Source organism: Leguminivora glycinivorella, chromosome 5 (genome assembly GCF_023078275.1).
Source record: "Leguminivora glycinivorella isolate SPB_JAAS2020 chromosome 5, LegGlyc_1.1, whole genome shotgun sequence".
Classification (NCBI taxonomy): domain Eukaryota; kingdom Metazoa; phylum Arthropoda; class Insecta; order Lepidoptera; family Tortricidae; genus Leguminivora; species Leguminivora glycinivorella.
The window spans coordinates 13,265,519-13,283,491 of NC_062975.1; the positions used below are offsets into that span (position 1 = coordinate 13,265,519).

The following is a 17,973-nucleotide window of genomic DNA, read 5'->3' on the forward strand; positions in this document are numbered from 1 at the left end:
TACTCATTCGGTTGTGTTCGTTATTTTCTTTAATAATGTGATATATTTTTATTTATTTTTTATGCACAAGCCATGCACCTTTAAACTTTAAATGAGATTGGATCTCCACCTGACATTATTGATTTACCCTATTTATTTTGAGCACAGTTTTACACTGGTATGGTTTTTCGTGTACGTACACTATTTTCTGTCAAAATATTTGTCAAATTTAAACGTCAACGCGGAGCGACCGGCGACACGTCTGCCTCCGATGAGCCGCTCAGGGCGTCTAATCGAAAGGAGAATTCTGACAGCAATGGCGAATGTATGGAAATTTTACGATAGTTTAAATTTAAGGTAAAATTTCTTTGTTGCCTTTGAGAGGAAAAATATAAAAAACCTCAAAACTTCTAGTCCATTTATCTGGCTTTTAGAATCACTTAATGTTATAACTAAAGTATTGAATTTTTTTAACAAAGTTTACTAAACGGCGACATACGTTTTTCTCATTTTAGGTCAACTTTGTGTGGGTTTAGTTATTACACCGTTAATAATTGGAGATTGTGAATAGTCAAAAGTTGTAGACACACTCTTTAAGATAATAACTACATTTATTTTATATCATTTAATTTAGAAATGTGAGCAGCATTTGTTAAACGCCGAATGCACTTTTCGAGGATTTCGTATAATATAATAATATAAATATTGGGGACACCTTACACAAATGAAAATGAAAATGAAATGAAAATGAAAATGAAATATTTATTTTTCAAGTAGGCATATTACAATGCGCATATGAACGTCAAATAAAGCTCAGATCAACTTAGCCCCAAACTAAGCAAAGCTTGTACTATGGGTGCTAAGCGACGATATACAATACTTAAATAGATAAATACATACTTATATACATAGAAAACATCCATGACTCAGGAACAAATATCTGTGCTCATCACACAAATAAATGCCCTTACCGGGATTCGAACCCAGGACCGTATTCATGTAATATTTTAAGATCGATTTAATTTACAACTTAAAAATATACAAAAACTGTGTTTAAATAGGGCCTAAGCACGTATATTACGTAATGGGTAATATTTGTAAAATGGGTGGTTAGCGTAAAGAAGTAGGTTTTCTCTGATAAATTATTTACACAAGTGGTTACTATACGGATGACACAAGCCCTATACTCTCTAATCGTACCTTGTACCCATTCCATTTATTGATCACAATACATGCCGTTTTTTCGACATGTCGTGGTATAATAATCCATAGGCATAACAAGGTCTTGGCCGCGACGTCTTCTGCATTAGTAAATTACCATTATTTTGTCACTTTTGGAGCAAACGTGAGATTATTTTTAATTTTTCGAAATAAAACCTGTTATTGTCCTTCCCCAGGACTTAGGTATCTCTGTATCAAATTTCTTCAGTATTGATTCAGTATTTCACCACATACGAGAACATACAGTATTTGATTGGTTTTTCTTACATTTAATCCGATTAGAAAAAATGCGTGGTCTATGATAGAGACAAAACCTCCTCTCATATAGATCGTAATAAGGTTATCTCTTACTATCAAAGCGTGTTCAGCCCTTGAGATACCTCAGCCCATAAACATAATGAAGGGCAATAAAATAAATCCACTGGCGTTGGGAACAGGAAGAAATGATAATTTTATTGTTCTTTTTACGATTGACGCTAGATTTTTCCGCTCCAGTGAATACGATATTAAAAAGGAACATTATTCGAAGAAGCTTTCAGAGGCGAGACTAACATTGCTCTGTAAGTATAACAGACAATATTGATATCCATACTAATATTATAATATGGGAGTGTGTGTGTCTGTTTGTTTGTCCGTCCTTCACGGCAAAACGGAACGACGAATTGACGTGATTTTTTAAGTGGAGATAGTTGAAGGGATGGAGAGTGGGACGTAGGCTACTTTTTGTCTCTTTCTAATGCGAGCGAAGCTGCGGGAAAAAGCTTGTGGTAAATAATGTAATCCAACTGCGGCAAAGGTAAATAATCCGGTGCGACATCTTTTTTGACATTTGAGACCGCAATACAGTTGACACTATTATCCTCCTATTTTCATGATCGCCAGATACATTAGATATTTTCTGGAGTAATCTATTCTTCCAGCAAAAAATATTTGTCGTGAGACATAAGATATAAATAAATATTTAAATTAATAAATAATAATGAATCATCATACTCGTACAGATAATGCCCTTAGTCCATTTTCACATTATCCGATCCGATATCGGATGTCGGAAGGATTTCAAAGAAGAAGATTTAAAAGAAGTATTCAAGAACAATTCATTACCCAAATAGAACCATATTACAAATATAAACCTGAAAGTGTATTGGACAACTCGACAGCCAAACTATACTATGACCGAACCATCCTTACTGACCGAACTACCCATCACAACAGACCTGACATCACACTCATAGACAAAACTTGCAAAACTGGATACCTCATTGACATAGCCGTTCCTAATACACATAACTTACAAAACACCATAGCCGAAAAACTTAGCAAATATATTGAACTGAAAGACGAAATTATCCGGATATGGCATCTCCAGAAAGTGATAATAGTACCGATTGTTTTATCCTCTACAGGCCTAATTCCTAAACAGCTGCACCAATCATTAAAAACCTTAAAATTACCACCCAAAACATTCCATCTCCTCCAGAAAGCCGTCATTCTCAACACATGTCGCATTGTAAGAAAATTCTTACAAACTGATCAAGAAACATCTGCTGCTGCAACCAGACCAACCCCACTAGTGACTAACCACGCATTTACCATAAACTTGGAGACTCTTACGACTAATAGGGACACGAATACTGACGTTACCTTATGATATATTAGATATTATACTCACCTGAGCTGCACTTGGCTTAGGCCCGTGCATTTCAGTACACCGGTGAAAGCCGAGAAAAAAAATGGAAGAAATATAATAATAATATACTTTATTGTGCACCACTTATTAAAGGGAGATTACATTAATAGCAGCGTTTTACCTTACAATAAAACGCATATTAAGCGAAGTACCTTATTTGAAGCCTATTTTATTATATTTGAGAGAGCAATCCTGTTAACAGATGACGTAGCGGTTCACATATTAGCTGACAGTAGTCGCCATTATCCCCACCACCAGTTTTATCCCCTCACCACCGGGCGGTGGCGCCTACGGGCGCCGTTTGCCTCATTGGTTCTCAAATTATAACCAAAACAAAGTTGCAATAAGTGTACAATTTACTAAAAAGGTTGCAATAATTATTTTAATTATGTACATTTTAAATAAAAACAGGGACATATCAGTATACATTGGAGTGTATAGGTGTTGGATTTTGCAACCTGAATGGTGAAGGTGATAAAATACATTAGTGAGTTAAACCTACCCTCCATGGGTGTAATAAAAGTAAAGTGGTGTATTGCAACGGAGTACTTTAGCCACTGGCGGCCTAAAAACTATAGGCTTCAAATAAGGTACATCGCTTAATATGCGTTTTATTGTAAGGTAAAACGCTGCTAAGTATTAAGCTTCCTACCGTTATTTGAAGCCTATTTTATTATATTTGAGACCTGTCTGTGACCGCCTGGTGGCCCGCATAACGCCAATGTGATTAATTCCTCATCATTAGTGAAACTGGTGGAAACAACTAGTGCACTTAATAATCTGCGTGTGTGGGTGAATCATTTCAATTCAACCAAGTGGAATCTGCAGTGATACATGTTACTATTTTTGTGAATACTGTATTTTTAATAAATCAATGTGAATCAAGTTATAAGATTAAATCTTATTTCTAAAAGCGAGTTCATATTTTTATTTCATTTCACCCATCAAATCATAATTTTCGGTATTGTCTGTTTCTATTAATTTCAGGATCCTTTATCATTATGCATCGATCTACTTCGCAAAAAGAAAGTGAAATCTTGTTGAGGCATTACAAGCCACAATGCTATTTATCTTTATCACAGCAAAGCATATATGTTAGATCTATAGATCTCAGTATAACTAAGGCATAATACTGTTTAGGTTACGTTACAGACACAAAATTATCTTCATGGCTTATTCCTTTGTATTAATATTTATTTGAAAGTTCTTATAGTCTTTATGAGGAATCAAGTGCACTTATACAACATTTTACAAAAACAACGGGATCTCCCTTGAAGATATATAAAATCGACTACAATATTTCCTTACTTTGTTGTTAGCATATAATGGCTAAACAATGTCAAGTGTGTACGTACAAATTTGAACAAAGGTGATCATTGCGTGATGTCACAGTATGTACATGCATTGTATTTCCAGGCTGATTTAAGTTGGCATATACGAACAAAAGACGAATTTCATGTGCCCACCTAAAGGTGGATAATAGTAGTATACAGAGCGCAGCTATTTAGACAATAAATTATCTTTTAATTTATAAGATTTTCGTTTCAGTCCATTTTTAATATGTACCACCCTATAAGTGGTTTCATTTTGTTGTACATATATACGTATTTGCAATTAGTTGGGTTGATATGGTAAGCAGCACTACCTTTGCTAATAAGTTGTAGTATAGCTAGAAAAACACTGGTTTTCACTTATCATTGTAATATATAAGTACCAACTATATCTGCTGGATACCCATTATGGTAAGATAAATAAATAATTTGGACTGTAGGCCTAACTGAAGTTTTAGTTATATTTGAAACAAGACTAAAAATAGTTCCAAAATAGATTTTAGCATTGATTTGGCCCCATAAATTAGTTATGTCACAGGCGCATAGCTCTAATATTAGTACATTTTATGTATTTTAGACGAGTAGCCAAGCAAGACACTAAATAATTCATAACTTATTTTTGTCAAAAACAAGGGAAGAATGTAGGCAGACTCGGCGATCAGTTCTTGTTGAACATTGGTAATATTCTTGCAGCAATAACCTTCGCGGTTATTTGCCTGAATGAAGGTCCCAGAATAATTAGTGTTTGATACTAAAAATCTTAAAGAGCCGTCTTTTAGCGTTAGGAGCAGATTCAAGCTAATGAAGAGGTACATGTTGTAGGTACATTCTTCTAACGTCACATTTAGGATTACGGTGCATCCCTTTTCTCGAAAAGAACTTTGGCCTCCTTCTTACCCAGAGAGCGGGTTTCTGTGGGATGTTAGACAAGTTGTCTAGGAAATCTAGAAGGTTCTTGATTTGGAATCGATATCAATCATTTGATTTAAAAGCCTTGTATAGCATGGCTTATTGTCGTTCGGACAGGTACCGTACAGATAAATTTTATTCATCTCTGATCATATCATACCCTATGTGGGTCATAGGTATTTACATACGGTAAACATCCAAATTGTTCTTATATATATTATACGTGGAAGGTTAAAGAATTCCAACGTTATATTCACATACAGCGGGGTACAACCTTATATATTATTATGTCCACAGAAGGAAGTGAAGTGTCTAACTCATAGGAAATTAATAAAGGGTTAAAGATCTGAGTCTTTGATGACGTGAATTTGATAGTCAACACAAATTGTCAGGTTTTTGCAAGCCAATTACTCAGTTCCAGTATAGATTACCACAATCTTAGATATAGGAACAATTTGGTTATTTACCACTTTTACCAGGCAAGCTGGATTACGAAGATTACACCCACTAATCCAACCTTTATTTAATAAGGAACTAGGCTCATCCCGTTCCACGTGACTTGTATTCAAAGTCATTGATTTGGTGCTGGCACAGAATATATAAAAGTACAAGTACAGAAGGCTCACTGTCAACAACCTGTCAATGGACTGCATACGACATTGAGTTCTATTGCGCAGCGACAAGGTCGTCAAACTTTATGAGCCGCGAACTCGCGGCCACCGGAATGTATTATTATTATTTTATTATTTATTTAAACTTTATTGCACAACTAAAGAAACATGTACAAATGGCGGACTTAATGCCAAAAGGCATTCTCTACCAGTCAACCATTGGGTTAAACAGAGACATATATGTTGGCGCAGGAGAAATAATAGCTAACAGAGACAAATATAATCGTGACATCAAACATAAATTTACTAAACTCAGGTTGAATACTAATACTTATATAAATTTATATAAAGATAGACTAATATATATAATTACATATATATGATGGTGAACATTATTTGAATTCTTCTGCCAGAAGATGCTTGCGGAGCAGTCGTTTGAAAACGAGTTTGCTTGGGGCTTGTCGAATAGAGAGGGGGAGAGAATTCCAAAGGCGGATTGCCTCGACGGCGAAGGAGTTAGAGACGAAACCAGAACGGTGAGAAGGAATGGAGAGTTTGAGAGAGCGGGAGGAACGTAGTTCACAGCCTGGACGGGGGGTAATGAAAGTGAATTTACATTTCAGATAACTGGGAGAGTAGGGCTCGAACAAAATGGAGAATAACATGCTCAGGATTCTAAAAGACCTACGACGACGAATGGAAAGCCAATTTAACTGGCGACGATATGAAGAAATGTGGTCGTATTTGCGTAGGCCGAAGATAAATCGAAATCGAGTTTCTAGGCAACACTAGCCACGGTGACATCGAATACGCAATATTTTCGTGAAAATAAAAAATGTATAAGTGTTTTGGACTGAGAAGTGATATAATTGCATAAGTTAAGTGCTAAAAATCCACGAACAATGTTATCCTTACGGAACAATACGAGGTTGAGTGTCAAGACGAACAAAAATCAGTGACAGTATAGTGTTATATTAACAATAATAAGAACTACTTTCAGTGGAATTTATGAGTCAAATGTTCCAAAATATACTCACGGACTGCACAAAAGTGTCTACGATTATCAAACATAGTTTTTCACCAAACATAATCACTAATTAGCCGTTAAAATACAAATTACGAATATCGAACATCGTAAACAAGGGTAAGCTGAACAATGACATTGCTAGACTGTCAAACTGTCACACTTTGACACTTGAAATTATTGCCATATGAAAGACATCGATTTTCGTCGACAAAGTTTATTTAAGCGCCATCTAAGGAAATATTTTAGAACTACAATATAGTGACATCTATTGAAAAAGGTGCTAATTACCAGAAAGATTAACAATATGGCATCAAAAACAAAGATAAAGCACCAAAACCCAACATCAAGCGATTTAAGCAGGCGCCGCAAGATGGCATTAGTATGCTGTTTCAAGTGTAAATCGTATGTTGACATAAAAACAACTGCTCTATGTTCAGTATGTTCTAATAGTTATGAATTCGATTGTGCGGGTTTTTCCCAGAAATTGTATAACTTAATGAGTGAGGAGTCAAGGGAGAAATGGAGATGCAAGTCGTGTACAGCAAAAATGGCACAAAAAAAAACACTTAATCAACACATAAATAAAAGTTGTAAGAAAAATACCAAGTCGAATATACAAGAACAACCGTCATCATCAAGTATACCAGTACTCAATAAAAATACTTCCAATTTACCAGCACCCAGCGACACTTCTGGACAAGGAAAAAACTTGGCACTTGACATTCAAGAGCTCCCATCTCCAAGTACCAATGATAGTTTGAGGGACCCAGCTCACCTTACACCTACCAAAACAAATACAGACCTGAATCACACGACACCGCTACAGTCACCGGACATACAAAAACATAATTCGACGCCCAGTACTTCTTATCAGAAAGAAGTAATCAACGTACCGACACAGAACTCCTTTGAGTCGCTACCAGACTCAGAAGATACAGAGTTAGAAGATTCACGGCTCTCTTCACCGCTCTCTTCATCATCATCAGTGTCTAAAATAAACAGAAGTTGCCCTGAAGTCGTCGAAAGCATGTACTTAAAGTTAGAAACAATGGATGAGAAAATAGCAAGTTTAGAACAAAAATTACTAAGTGCAGAGCGGGAAATCGAAAACTTACTTTTAGAAAATTCCTCATTGAAGAAAACTATAAGTGAATATTCAACAAAAATTAATAAGCTTACACATATTTGCGAGAAAACTCCTAGAATTACTCCAAAAACAAAAAGAAAGAGTTTCCAAAAAACACAACTATTTACTACGCCGAGCACTAAACAGTCTAAAACAAGGCCGAGATCTTTCACTTGCTTAGATATTGGAATGACGGTGCCATCAAACAGGATCGGTGCAACGGCAACAGCACCGAGCTTTACCAGCTGATGTTGGCTTCCTAAAACAATAGCCTGACATTTCGCTGGATTGACGCTGATACCGAAGCTACTGGACCATTCAGCTATGTGATCCAGGTCGTCATTAATCAGCGAAATGGCAGAGTCTATGTCTTCTACAGGAGCTTGAGTGTACAGCTGCAGGTCATCTGCATACAAGTGGTAAGAGCTACGGATTTTGGAGGTGATTTGATCAATGAAGACGGAGAATAAGAGAGGAGAAAGAATCCCACCTTGTGGTACTCCAGTGTTCAGATCACACCAGGCAGATAAGGAACAACTGGATTTGACTGCCTGAGCACGGTCAGCAAGGTAGGACACAAACCACTCGGTCGATTTTGGCGAGACTTTCAGATGAGAAAGAATCGCAACAAGTAAGTCATGATCCACCGCATTGAACGCATTGGAAAAATCAATGAGCACCAACACCGTTACTCTCGAATTTTCCATGCCGTTTCCGTGACCAGATCGAAATCCCGATTGAAAAGAAGAGAGCAGGTTATTACTATGAATAAATTTAGAAATTTGACTATGAGCTGCTGCCTCAAGAATTTTTGATAGAAAAGGTAGAATGGAGATAGGCCGAAAATGATTGACTGAACTAGGGTTAGATAATTTAGGTAGTGGAATGACAAAGGCCCTCCGCCAGCATGAAGGAAAGACCCCAGAGAGCAGAGAAGTGTTGACAATATGTGTGAGAATAGGCAAAATGCAGTCGAGAGTAAGGGTGATCATGACTCTACTCACATTATCGTGTCCAACCGCTTTAGACCTAACCGACATAACTATCTTTTTGATCTCATCTTCAGTGACAGAGGTGAATGTAAAAGTGTCAACATTTGGGAAAGGTAAAGATGCGATATAACACAAGGTTTTGAATTTTATTAAAGAATTGAGAACGGGTGTCTGAGAAAAATGTAAATTTAAATGATCAAGAGAAAAAGGAAGTGAGTCAACATCGGCCTTGGTTTTACCAATTCCGAGTGACCGAAGAAATTTCCATGTGTCCGCGGGTGAAGAAGTCGTAATGTTGTCGTGTATGTAACGTCGTTTCGCCGCTCTTACCACCTGGTTGCAGCGATTTCTGGCAACTTTAAAAAGCCATGGATGTAACTTGGATGTAACTGGCAACTTTAAAAAGCAATGTATGGAAGAAATGCGGAGTGAGCCGCCCCTGGTGCTGGTTTCAGCGCTAGTGCGAGCTTCACGCTGCTAGCGGAGCCGGCAATACATATGTGGTTGAAAGGAGCCATTGACCGGTAAGTTCGCTTAGCTAGTCGCTGGCGGCTGAATAGGTTAGGTTAGGTTAGATATTTCATGAATATGATGATTTGTATTTGAAATGTATATTTACTTAATAGCATGCGTTTTCGTGGTAGTAGCCCGATACGCAATAATACACAGTATATGACTTGTGGTTGCTTTGCGGAAGCATACCTATATTTATGTTATTGTAATATGGCCAGACGCTTAATTAACCACTTTGCAGGTCTTCCCTATACGCAGGGGCTATGCTAATATTCTGTCATTCCAATTTAAGTATATGTACTGCCGAAGCAAATACTACTTGCATTATCAAAGCACTTGTTTAGCGATATGTAACAGGCTAATACATATGTTTTATCATATCTTGCTTACCTACTTAAACCCTGCAAAAACAGTTTAAGAATGCTGTTTACATTAATTTAAGAATATCCGGTTCCTGATAGTTCTAGCAGAGAGCTGAGTTGTAAGTTTAACACGCCCTGCGGAGGCTATAGCCGTGACGGCCAAAATCTCTTCAGAGATTATGTTTCGTTGGCTGAATATTCACAATATATTCATAATATTCACACGCCTTACGCAGGCAAATTATGAATATTATGGAATGGCAGATAAAATTTTATAAAAAGGCAAGTTCTATGATCACGCTACATTGCGCAGGCCAGGACGGGCTTGCTATATTATTGGTAATTCATTACACTAGATAGGTAGTCTCATAGGCTCCTTTCTTTTATTTCGTCTGCTAGTGTAGCAGTCAAATAACAAAAAATAACAAACAAAGGCCTTGCGCAGGCTTATTATTTGTTGGGTAAGTAGAAATACTTACACGTCTTGCGCAGACGGAAGTACGAGTAATTAAGATTAGATACATAGGCTTGGCGGAAACTTTCCTATTTACACGGATTTCCCGCTAACATTTTCCCAGCCTCGCAAATGGTCTCAATGGATATCCCAAGCAACAATGTTATTATAATGATGTCTCTTTACGCCTTGCGCAAGCGGAAATTATTAGAGTAGGTATTCGAATAAAAAACAAATTTCGGGTCTTTTCTTTGTAACGCCAAATCTAGGATATGGGCTGATACAAATACTGCATAGTCAACACATCTGCTTGCGCAGCAGAATAATAATAAATTTATTGCACAACAACTTGTGTACTTAAATCAGCAGACAGCTACTTACTATTTATTTATAAATCCTATTTGGATAGAAGCAAAAGATCAATAGTGACTCTCCTGTATGTGGTAATTTACAACAGAGTAGGTACCTACTTTAAATAATAATGGTTATTCTGGTAAATCTCAGACCTCACACTATAGACATAGGGTGAAATAGACATTTTTTAGACATAGAAAAGCATGTATATCACGTTACAATTTTATATCACATACGGGGGTTTCACTCAAAATCTTTTACTTTAGCTAGAGTAGCAAACTTCCAGCAAGTCTATTATTATTATTAGTACCGGAATTTTATTCAACGCTTACACTTAGAACGATGCATCAATAGTAGGCACTCTTTAATTAAGAATGAAGAAAATAACATAATAGACCGGACCCCAATAGGGAATCCAATATGACACTAGAACCTTTACAAGTTGATACAACAAGGTTTTAAACGTGTCCTAGGTTTTATCTACTTAATCGTTAATGAATTGCATCTTAGCTTCTTGCGAGACTATCAAAATTTTGAAAGCAATCACTGTTACACGCCATAGCCTGCATAGTAATAATACTGGGGATATGCACGGAAAATATCAGGTCATAAAAATTTAAGCGTCCCTCACAAAATAGTAATCAAGTATCCTAATAGGATGCACTTTATCCTTGCGTAGGCTTGTGCAAAAAGTTTAATTACTTAGCAACCGTTAAGAACGTAAACTTTGCATCAAACAGACGTTTCTGCAAAATATGCTCATTCAGGAATGAGACCGCGACCATTTAACAACTTATAAATTATGACGACAAAGATGCGCCTTTCTTTTTATAACTAACGAACAATTTATGAAATCCTGGTCTAATTTAAACTGTCTCAATTCTCAATGACCTGATCCGTGCTTATGGCGAACCGATTCACTGTAAATAAAGTAAAACAAATGCTCGTCGCTTACTTACCGCGACGCCTTCGCTGCGCTCGAAATGTCAGCTTATCTAAAAATATTGCGACGGACAAGGATGTCCGTCACGTTTTATTATTTATAATCGAACGGTAAAACCGTTAAAATATGAAATATTTTGTAAAATATTACATATTTTTTACTTACAAAAAATTCTAAGAATCTCAGAAATTCTAAGAATTTTTTGTAGTGAACCGTACGCTCCGAAGAACAGAACGCCAATGAGGCAAACGGCGCCCGTAGGCGCCACCGCCCGGTGGTGAGGGGATAAAACTGGTGGTGGGGATAATGGCGACTACTGTCAGCTAATATGTGAACCGCTACGTCATCTGTTAACAGGATTGCTCTCTCAAATATAATAAAATAGGCTTCAAATAACGGTAGGAAGCTTAATAAAACGATTAAAACTAGGTAACAACAGGCGGTCTTATCGCAGGCAATCTGTAGTGAAATGGTAAACATTTGTTGAGCATCAGTTGATCAACTTTGTTGATCAACTGATCAACTTTGTTGATCAACTAGCACAAAATTGCTGGAAACTTTGTTTACGGTATGACCTTCAGTCCACAGTCCACACGCTAGACCGCGTGAAAATGTTGCCTGAAGGAGTCTTGTTGTTGTGCTCTCTTGTATATCTATCGCACATAACCTAAAGCCACAAAACATTTAAATCAACTAACAAAGAAAAAACTTCTAAATCCATCAATTATATTAAATCGTCATTTTATTGGATTGGTGGATTTTGAAGTTTGCTGTCAAAATGATGAATGATGTCTCAGTATCGCCGCCTGGCATAACAACGATTCAGAAAACCCTCATTAATTGGTCCATCAGTAGCAAAATAAGCGACAAAAACATTCGTCACCTATTTTTATACAAAAGTTGCAGAACTATCCGCGATGTTTTTGATCACTAAGCGGAAACACAGCAACATGCATTCAGCAACTCGGCAACATGCACTGTTGCCTGCAACATTTTGCCAGAATCTCTGCAACCGGTTGATTCAACAACGTTGCTCAACAAAATGTTTACCATGAATTCGGGGCTTGACGTTGATGATGTGGCTGTTACCTGTAGTTGATGCAACTGGCCCTTAGAGTTACCTAGCTACAACATCACTGTATAGATACACCTCGGACACTGGCGATCAAATATATCTTAGCTCGTGTAGGTGAACGCGTACTATGCTTGTATGAGTGAAATATGACTGGTCGACTGTTCGTGTTTTTGACAAGCGGTAACTTTGAGGTAACCGAGAGGGGGTGGGCGGCACTTTCAGCGGGGAGCGGGAGTGGCCATACTGTAGGATAGTACTCTTTATTATACTGCGGTATAGATGGACAATATCGATACCTACTCGTAATCACTATGATGATCCTCTATATGTTAATATGCTCGTATTCATCATACCTGTATCTAAAACACACAGATAACAATAACACGATAAAAATTGTTAGGCAATATTATATTTAGTTATTCAAGTAGCTTTTACATAATGCGCTGGCACTTCCAAAATTCTGATAAAAAATGATAAGGTTTTGGTGTCTACGCAAAACACGATTTTCTTTTCTACATAGTATCATGTACAGGAAACGGGGTATAGAAATGCATAGTAAAGAGACGCTATGTTGCTTATTTTCCTGTTTTATTATAAATTTATTTACAAAAACTTTGCCGCCACCATCAACTGTCACAGTATATACTGCGTTTTTATTCGTACCGATATACGTATTTTAGAAAAAAATATAGTTGCTTTTTGGTTTAACACTTTCGCTACCAAGAACCCGACTGTCGGGCACACCGCTCGTAGAAGCGTAGCCGATTACATGGGTTTCCCCGTATGTAGCGAAAATGTCGTAGCGCCGCGTAGAGCCCGGTTTCGAAAGTGTTAAATAATACATGAAAATAAATTTAATGTCTTTTTAGAATAATAGCATTCAGTGTTTTTTGCTATTTTTAACCCCCGACGCAAAAACGAAGGGGTGTTATAAGTTTGACGTGTCTGTCTGTGTGTATGTCTGTCTGTCTGTCTGTTTGTCTGTCTGTTTGTGTGTGTGTCTGTCTGTGGCATCGTAGCGCTCGAACGGATGAACCGATTTTGATTTAGTTTTTTTTATCTGAAAGCTGAGTTAAATAGTCGGGAGTGTTCTTAGCCATGTTTCATGAAAATCGGTCCACTAGGTCGCGGTCGGGGGTTTTTTCAAAATTTTAATTTTGTGGTTAGGTTATTATTATAACAAAATGCATTCATATTTTTTTAACCCGACCAATATTTGAAAGTAAAAGTTGAAAGTAAAGACAGATACAATAAACCTTTTTATGTATTTTTGTAAACAGTGTTAGAAAATAATGTACTAAAACAAGATCAAATAATTTTCCTACTCGTATATTTTATAAAAATCTGATTCCAGTTTTATTAACACGCCGCTGGATTTTTTATTTATTTTTGAAAAAAAAAAATAACGTTTATGGAATATTAAGAACAGTATACATAACAAGTTCTTCTTTCCAGGTTCATGTTTTCGCTGCAATGTTTCTTATAGTCCCTTTTATTTCATAATTATTTTTTCATCATAGTAAATCTACAGATTATGACGGTTTGTTCTGGTTCCGAATACCATATTACAATTATTCCTTTGTATTTAGATTTTCATTGGGTTTTCATCAAAAAATAGACTACTGAATAAAATAAATCGCTTCAAAGATTACGCAATGGGGCATAATGATTGATTGAGGGTCGCAGTGGCTAATGCCTTGTCATAGAATTCGTAAAGGGTCCTGGTTTACTGTACTCGCTGATAAGATGTTTTGGCGCCGAATTCTGCAATCTTTTGTGTTCAGGCGCTCTATAGCCAAGAGCTCAAAGGTCCAGAGTAGGCGCTTCCTAATGCTTTCCGTGAGAGACCTGGCTTTATTTCTGTAAAAATCTTAGCTTTATTAGACTTCATGTAGGTACCTGAATTATTTCTTTATATTATCTCTAAGTAATCATAATCACCGTAGGTAATGTCACGTTAATTAAGATATAAGATTATTCGTAGAAGTACTAACGGAGAAACACGAAAGGTCCAGAAACAAGGCCAATTTATGTGTTGGTACAGAACATGCGATTTTAGATACATTCTGGAATTTGTCTGTTATCGAGATTACAACTATCAATCCAGTTGGTGGATCGAATGTCGCATTGTAATTAAACTAGTATGCGAGTTATTTTAAGAGGCCTTACGCCTTGGAAAAATACTTCACTTCGCTTACATTGTGAAGAAAGTACAGGTAATTTTAACTGTTGATTATTATATATATACTTTGATCTTAAGTTGAGCCAAAACATGAATTTATTGCGTCAATTGCGTATAGTAAATTTGGTCAATTTCAAGTGATTGTTGAGTTAAGATTTATCCATAAAAATTCAAGGCTTACATCTAAATTATATGTTACTAGCTTTTTCCCGCGGCTTCGCTCGCGTTAGGAAGAGACAAAAAGTAGCCTATGTCGCTCTCCATCCCTTCAACCATCTCCACTAAAAAAATCACGTCAATTCGTCGCTCCGTTTTACCGTGAAAGACGGACAAACAAACAGACACACACACTTTCCCATTTATAATATTAGTATGGATTAGATCACAATAGCCCTGTTAAAGAAAGTAACAGAGAGAAAATATTATGATTTACGTTACATCACACTGAAAAAGTACTAAATTCATGAGCGGTATTTAGGGAATAAGGCCTCTTAACGTTCCATTGCGACTTGATATAATCATAAATTAAATATAACAAGATCATAACATCCCATACATTAAAATGCGACCGCCTACGAACGCGCTTACACTCCACCACACATAGATGGCGCCACAAAAAAATGCCTTGTTGCCACCGATTATTTGTAGATTTCCGAGCTATAAATCTATGTCAAAAGTGACACTTAACGCCATCTACAAGTATAATCGAAAGCTACAAGACATTTTTTTTGTGGCGCCATCTATGTGTGGTGGAGTGTAAGCGCGGTCTTAGGCGGTTGCATTTTAATGTATGGGATGGTATGATCTTGTTATATTTAATCTATGATATAATATGCTAAGATACTTAGAAAAACATAAAAATATTTATGAGATTGATTTTCTAGTTTTGCTGGGAATTATGTTTATGCACCAACTCAGAATTCAAAATCCTTAGTGTTCTTAATGTGGTTTTAATAATAAGTAATAACAGATACATATAGGCATTTTTTCACTCCATAGAAATGAGCGGCATCCCGTCCTCATACTAAAAGTGGTTCAATATGACCTCAAAAGTCACTACTTACGCAAAGTATATGGCTGGTCCTGCTTATTTTACCCTGTATTCTTTGTTCTACTCAAACCTTTCGTTCGTTGTCTAAAATACATACCTATGTAAAGTAATTTTTGTTTACCGTATCCGGTTGCTCCAAAAAAGAACCGTATCGGATTGCAATCCCTAGAGATACTGTGTACCAACAATACAAAACAATAGTTATTTGTTTTACAAGGGGGCAAAGTTGTTGTTTAACCGCACGTGCCAATATTGAAGCCCGAGCAAGCGAAAGATTCCAATATTGAACCGCGAGCGTAGCGAGTGGTTCAAAAAGTGGAATCTTGAGCGTTGCGAGGGTTTCAAGGCACGAAGGTTAAACAAACTTTGCCGCCGAGTGAAACACAAAATTTTTCACCACACCAACACGAACAAAATACTGACTATAAAACATCAAACTAAATCAAATCTATTAATTTGTTCAATATTTATAATTCAAAATCATCATTTATAGGTCATTTCTACCAGCCAGCTCAAGATATCAAGTTAAAATTTGTATGAAATTACTTTGCACTCTTGTGGATAAAATGCAATTTTCTATCTGTTTTCGAATAGCAAAGTAAGCCTTTATCAGTTGGTGTGGTGAAAATATTATTGTTCACCAATAATAACAAGATGACATCAATAAATTAAGCACATACCTACGTTATGAACATGTATATTCTTTGGCGGTTGAGGTAGTGTAGTGAGCACGTTAGCCACGTAAGCTGAAGACCCGGGTTCGAGTCCTGGCTCCGCCGCCAGTGGACTTGACCGCTTTTTCTTTGGTATACGATATCTTTTTAACCCCCGACGCATAAACGATGGTGTTATAAGTTTGACATGTCTGTCTGTCTGTATGTCTGTCTGTCTGTCTGTCTGTGTGTGTCTGTCTGTGGCATCGTAGCTCCGGAACGGATGAACCGATTTAGATTTAGTTTATTTTGTTTGAAAGCTGAGTTAGTCGGGAGTGTTCTTAGCCATGTTTCATGAAAATCGGTCCACTATGTTGGGGATTTTTTAATTTTTTTAAACTTTTTAATGTTTGTTATTTCTTTGTTGCAGTGCACACACTTCTAAGAGGGTGGCAAAAGTTATAATAGTTTTGATATGGGTGATGGCGTTCCTGCTTGCGGCGCCCATGGCCATGTCGTGGGAGGTGACTTTGGTACCGGAACAGGACCCAGGTAAACCGTTCACTAATAACGACAAAAATTCAAACTAAACCGAGGTATGCTTTTGGCGTTTAAAAGAGGTTAAAAAAGGCGAATTGCGTGGGTAACAATTTGAAGCAAAGCCGAAAATTTCTAATGAAGACGCCACGAGTATATTTTGACTCAGTGAAACACCGCTGCATACAATAATTTTTCTACGACCGTGCCCTTAGGGCCGATTGCACCAAACCGTCTGCCACCGTTAAAACTACTGATGTGCCGACGGAAAGTTTCCAAAATTCTGAAACTTTGACATAAGAAAACTTCGGAAAATTTCCATTTCATAAATTTTAATTCCCTTTATTTTTCGTGAAAGTTTCGTGAATTTTTCAAGAAATTCAAGATTTTTTTGAAAGTTTCCGCAACTTGCACATCACTAGTTAAAACATTCGTTAAATTTTATTGTATGAGAAGTTCCATACACTTCTGCTGCGTGTCGATGATGTGTCTGTCAAATGTGATTGATGCAACAGGTCCTTAGTTTCGATAAATTCACAAATTTCACAGATTATTCACTTATTACAATGGAAGTTGTTACGCCGTGTCTTGCGTGGGCGACGGTCGTGCGACCGTCGCCGTCGCGTCTCATCCTTCCATATCGATAAGGTTTGATTTCGTATGCGTCGCATCGCCGTCGCGCGACCATCGCGCGACCGTCGCCCACGCAAGCCACGGCGTTATACTTTTGATTATGATTCTTGTTATTATAAGACAGCTTATTTTATCTTTAAGGAAGTAATTCCTCGCTCAACCGCCCCCTTTTTAGTCACCTGCGATAATTTTCAGGGTAAATAAATAAGGTCATAATTAACAACTTTTATGGTTAGACTAACCCTGAGATTGCTAAAACATTGGCCGTTTCACACATTTTAGATGACCTTTACGAATTTGGGAGGTTGGTTCCATAGTAACGAAAGACCG

The 17,973-nt window shown here is 37.0% G+C and overlaps 1 protein-coding gene across 3 annotated transcripts in view; it reads left to right on the forward strand.

Moving 5' to 3' along the window:
* Positions 1 to 17,973, forward strand: part of LOC125226072 (RYamide receptor-like) — a 121,531-nt gene that overhangs the window by 81,705 nt on the left and 21,853 nt on the right. For all 3 annotated transcript variants that reach the window (XM_048129912.1, XM_048129911.1, XM_048129913.1), the window contains one exon: positions 16,904 to 17,025. In XM_048129912.1, coding sequence (XP_047985869.1) covers positions 16,904 to 17,025 — 122 coding nt within the window. The remainder of the gene's footprint in view (positions 1 to 16,903; positions 17,026 to 17,973) is intronic.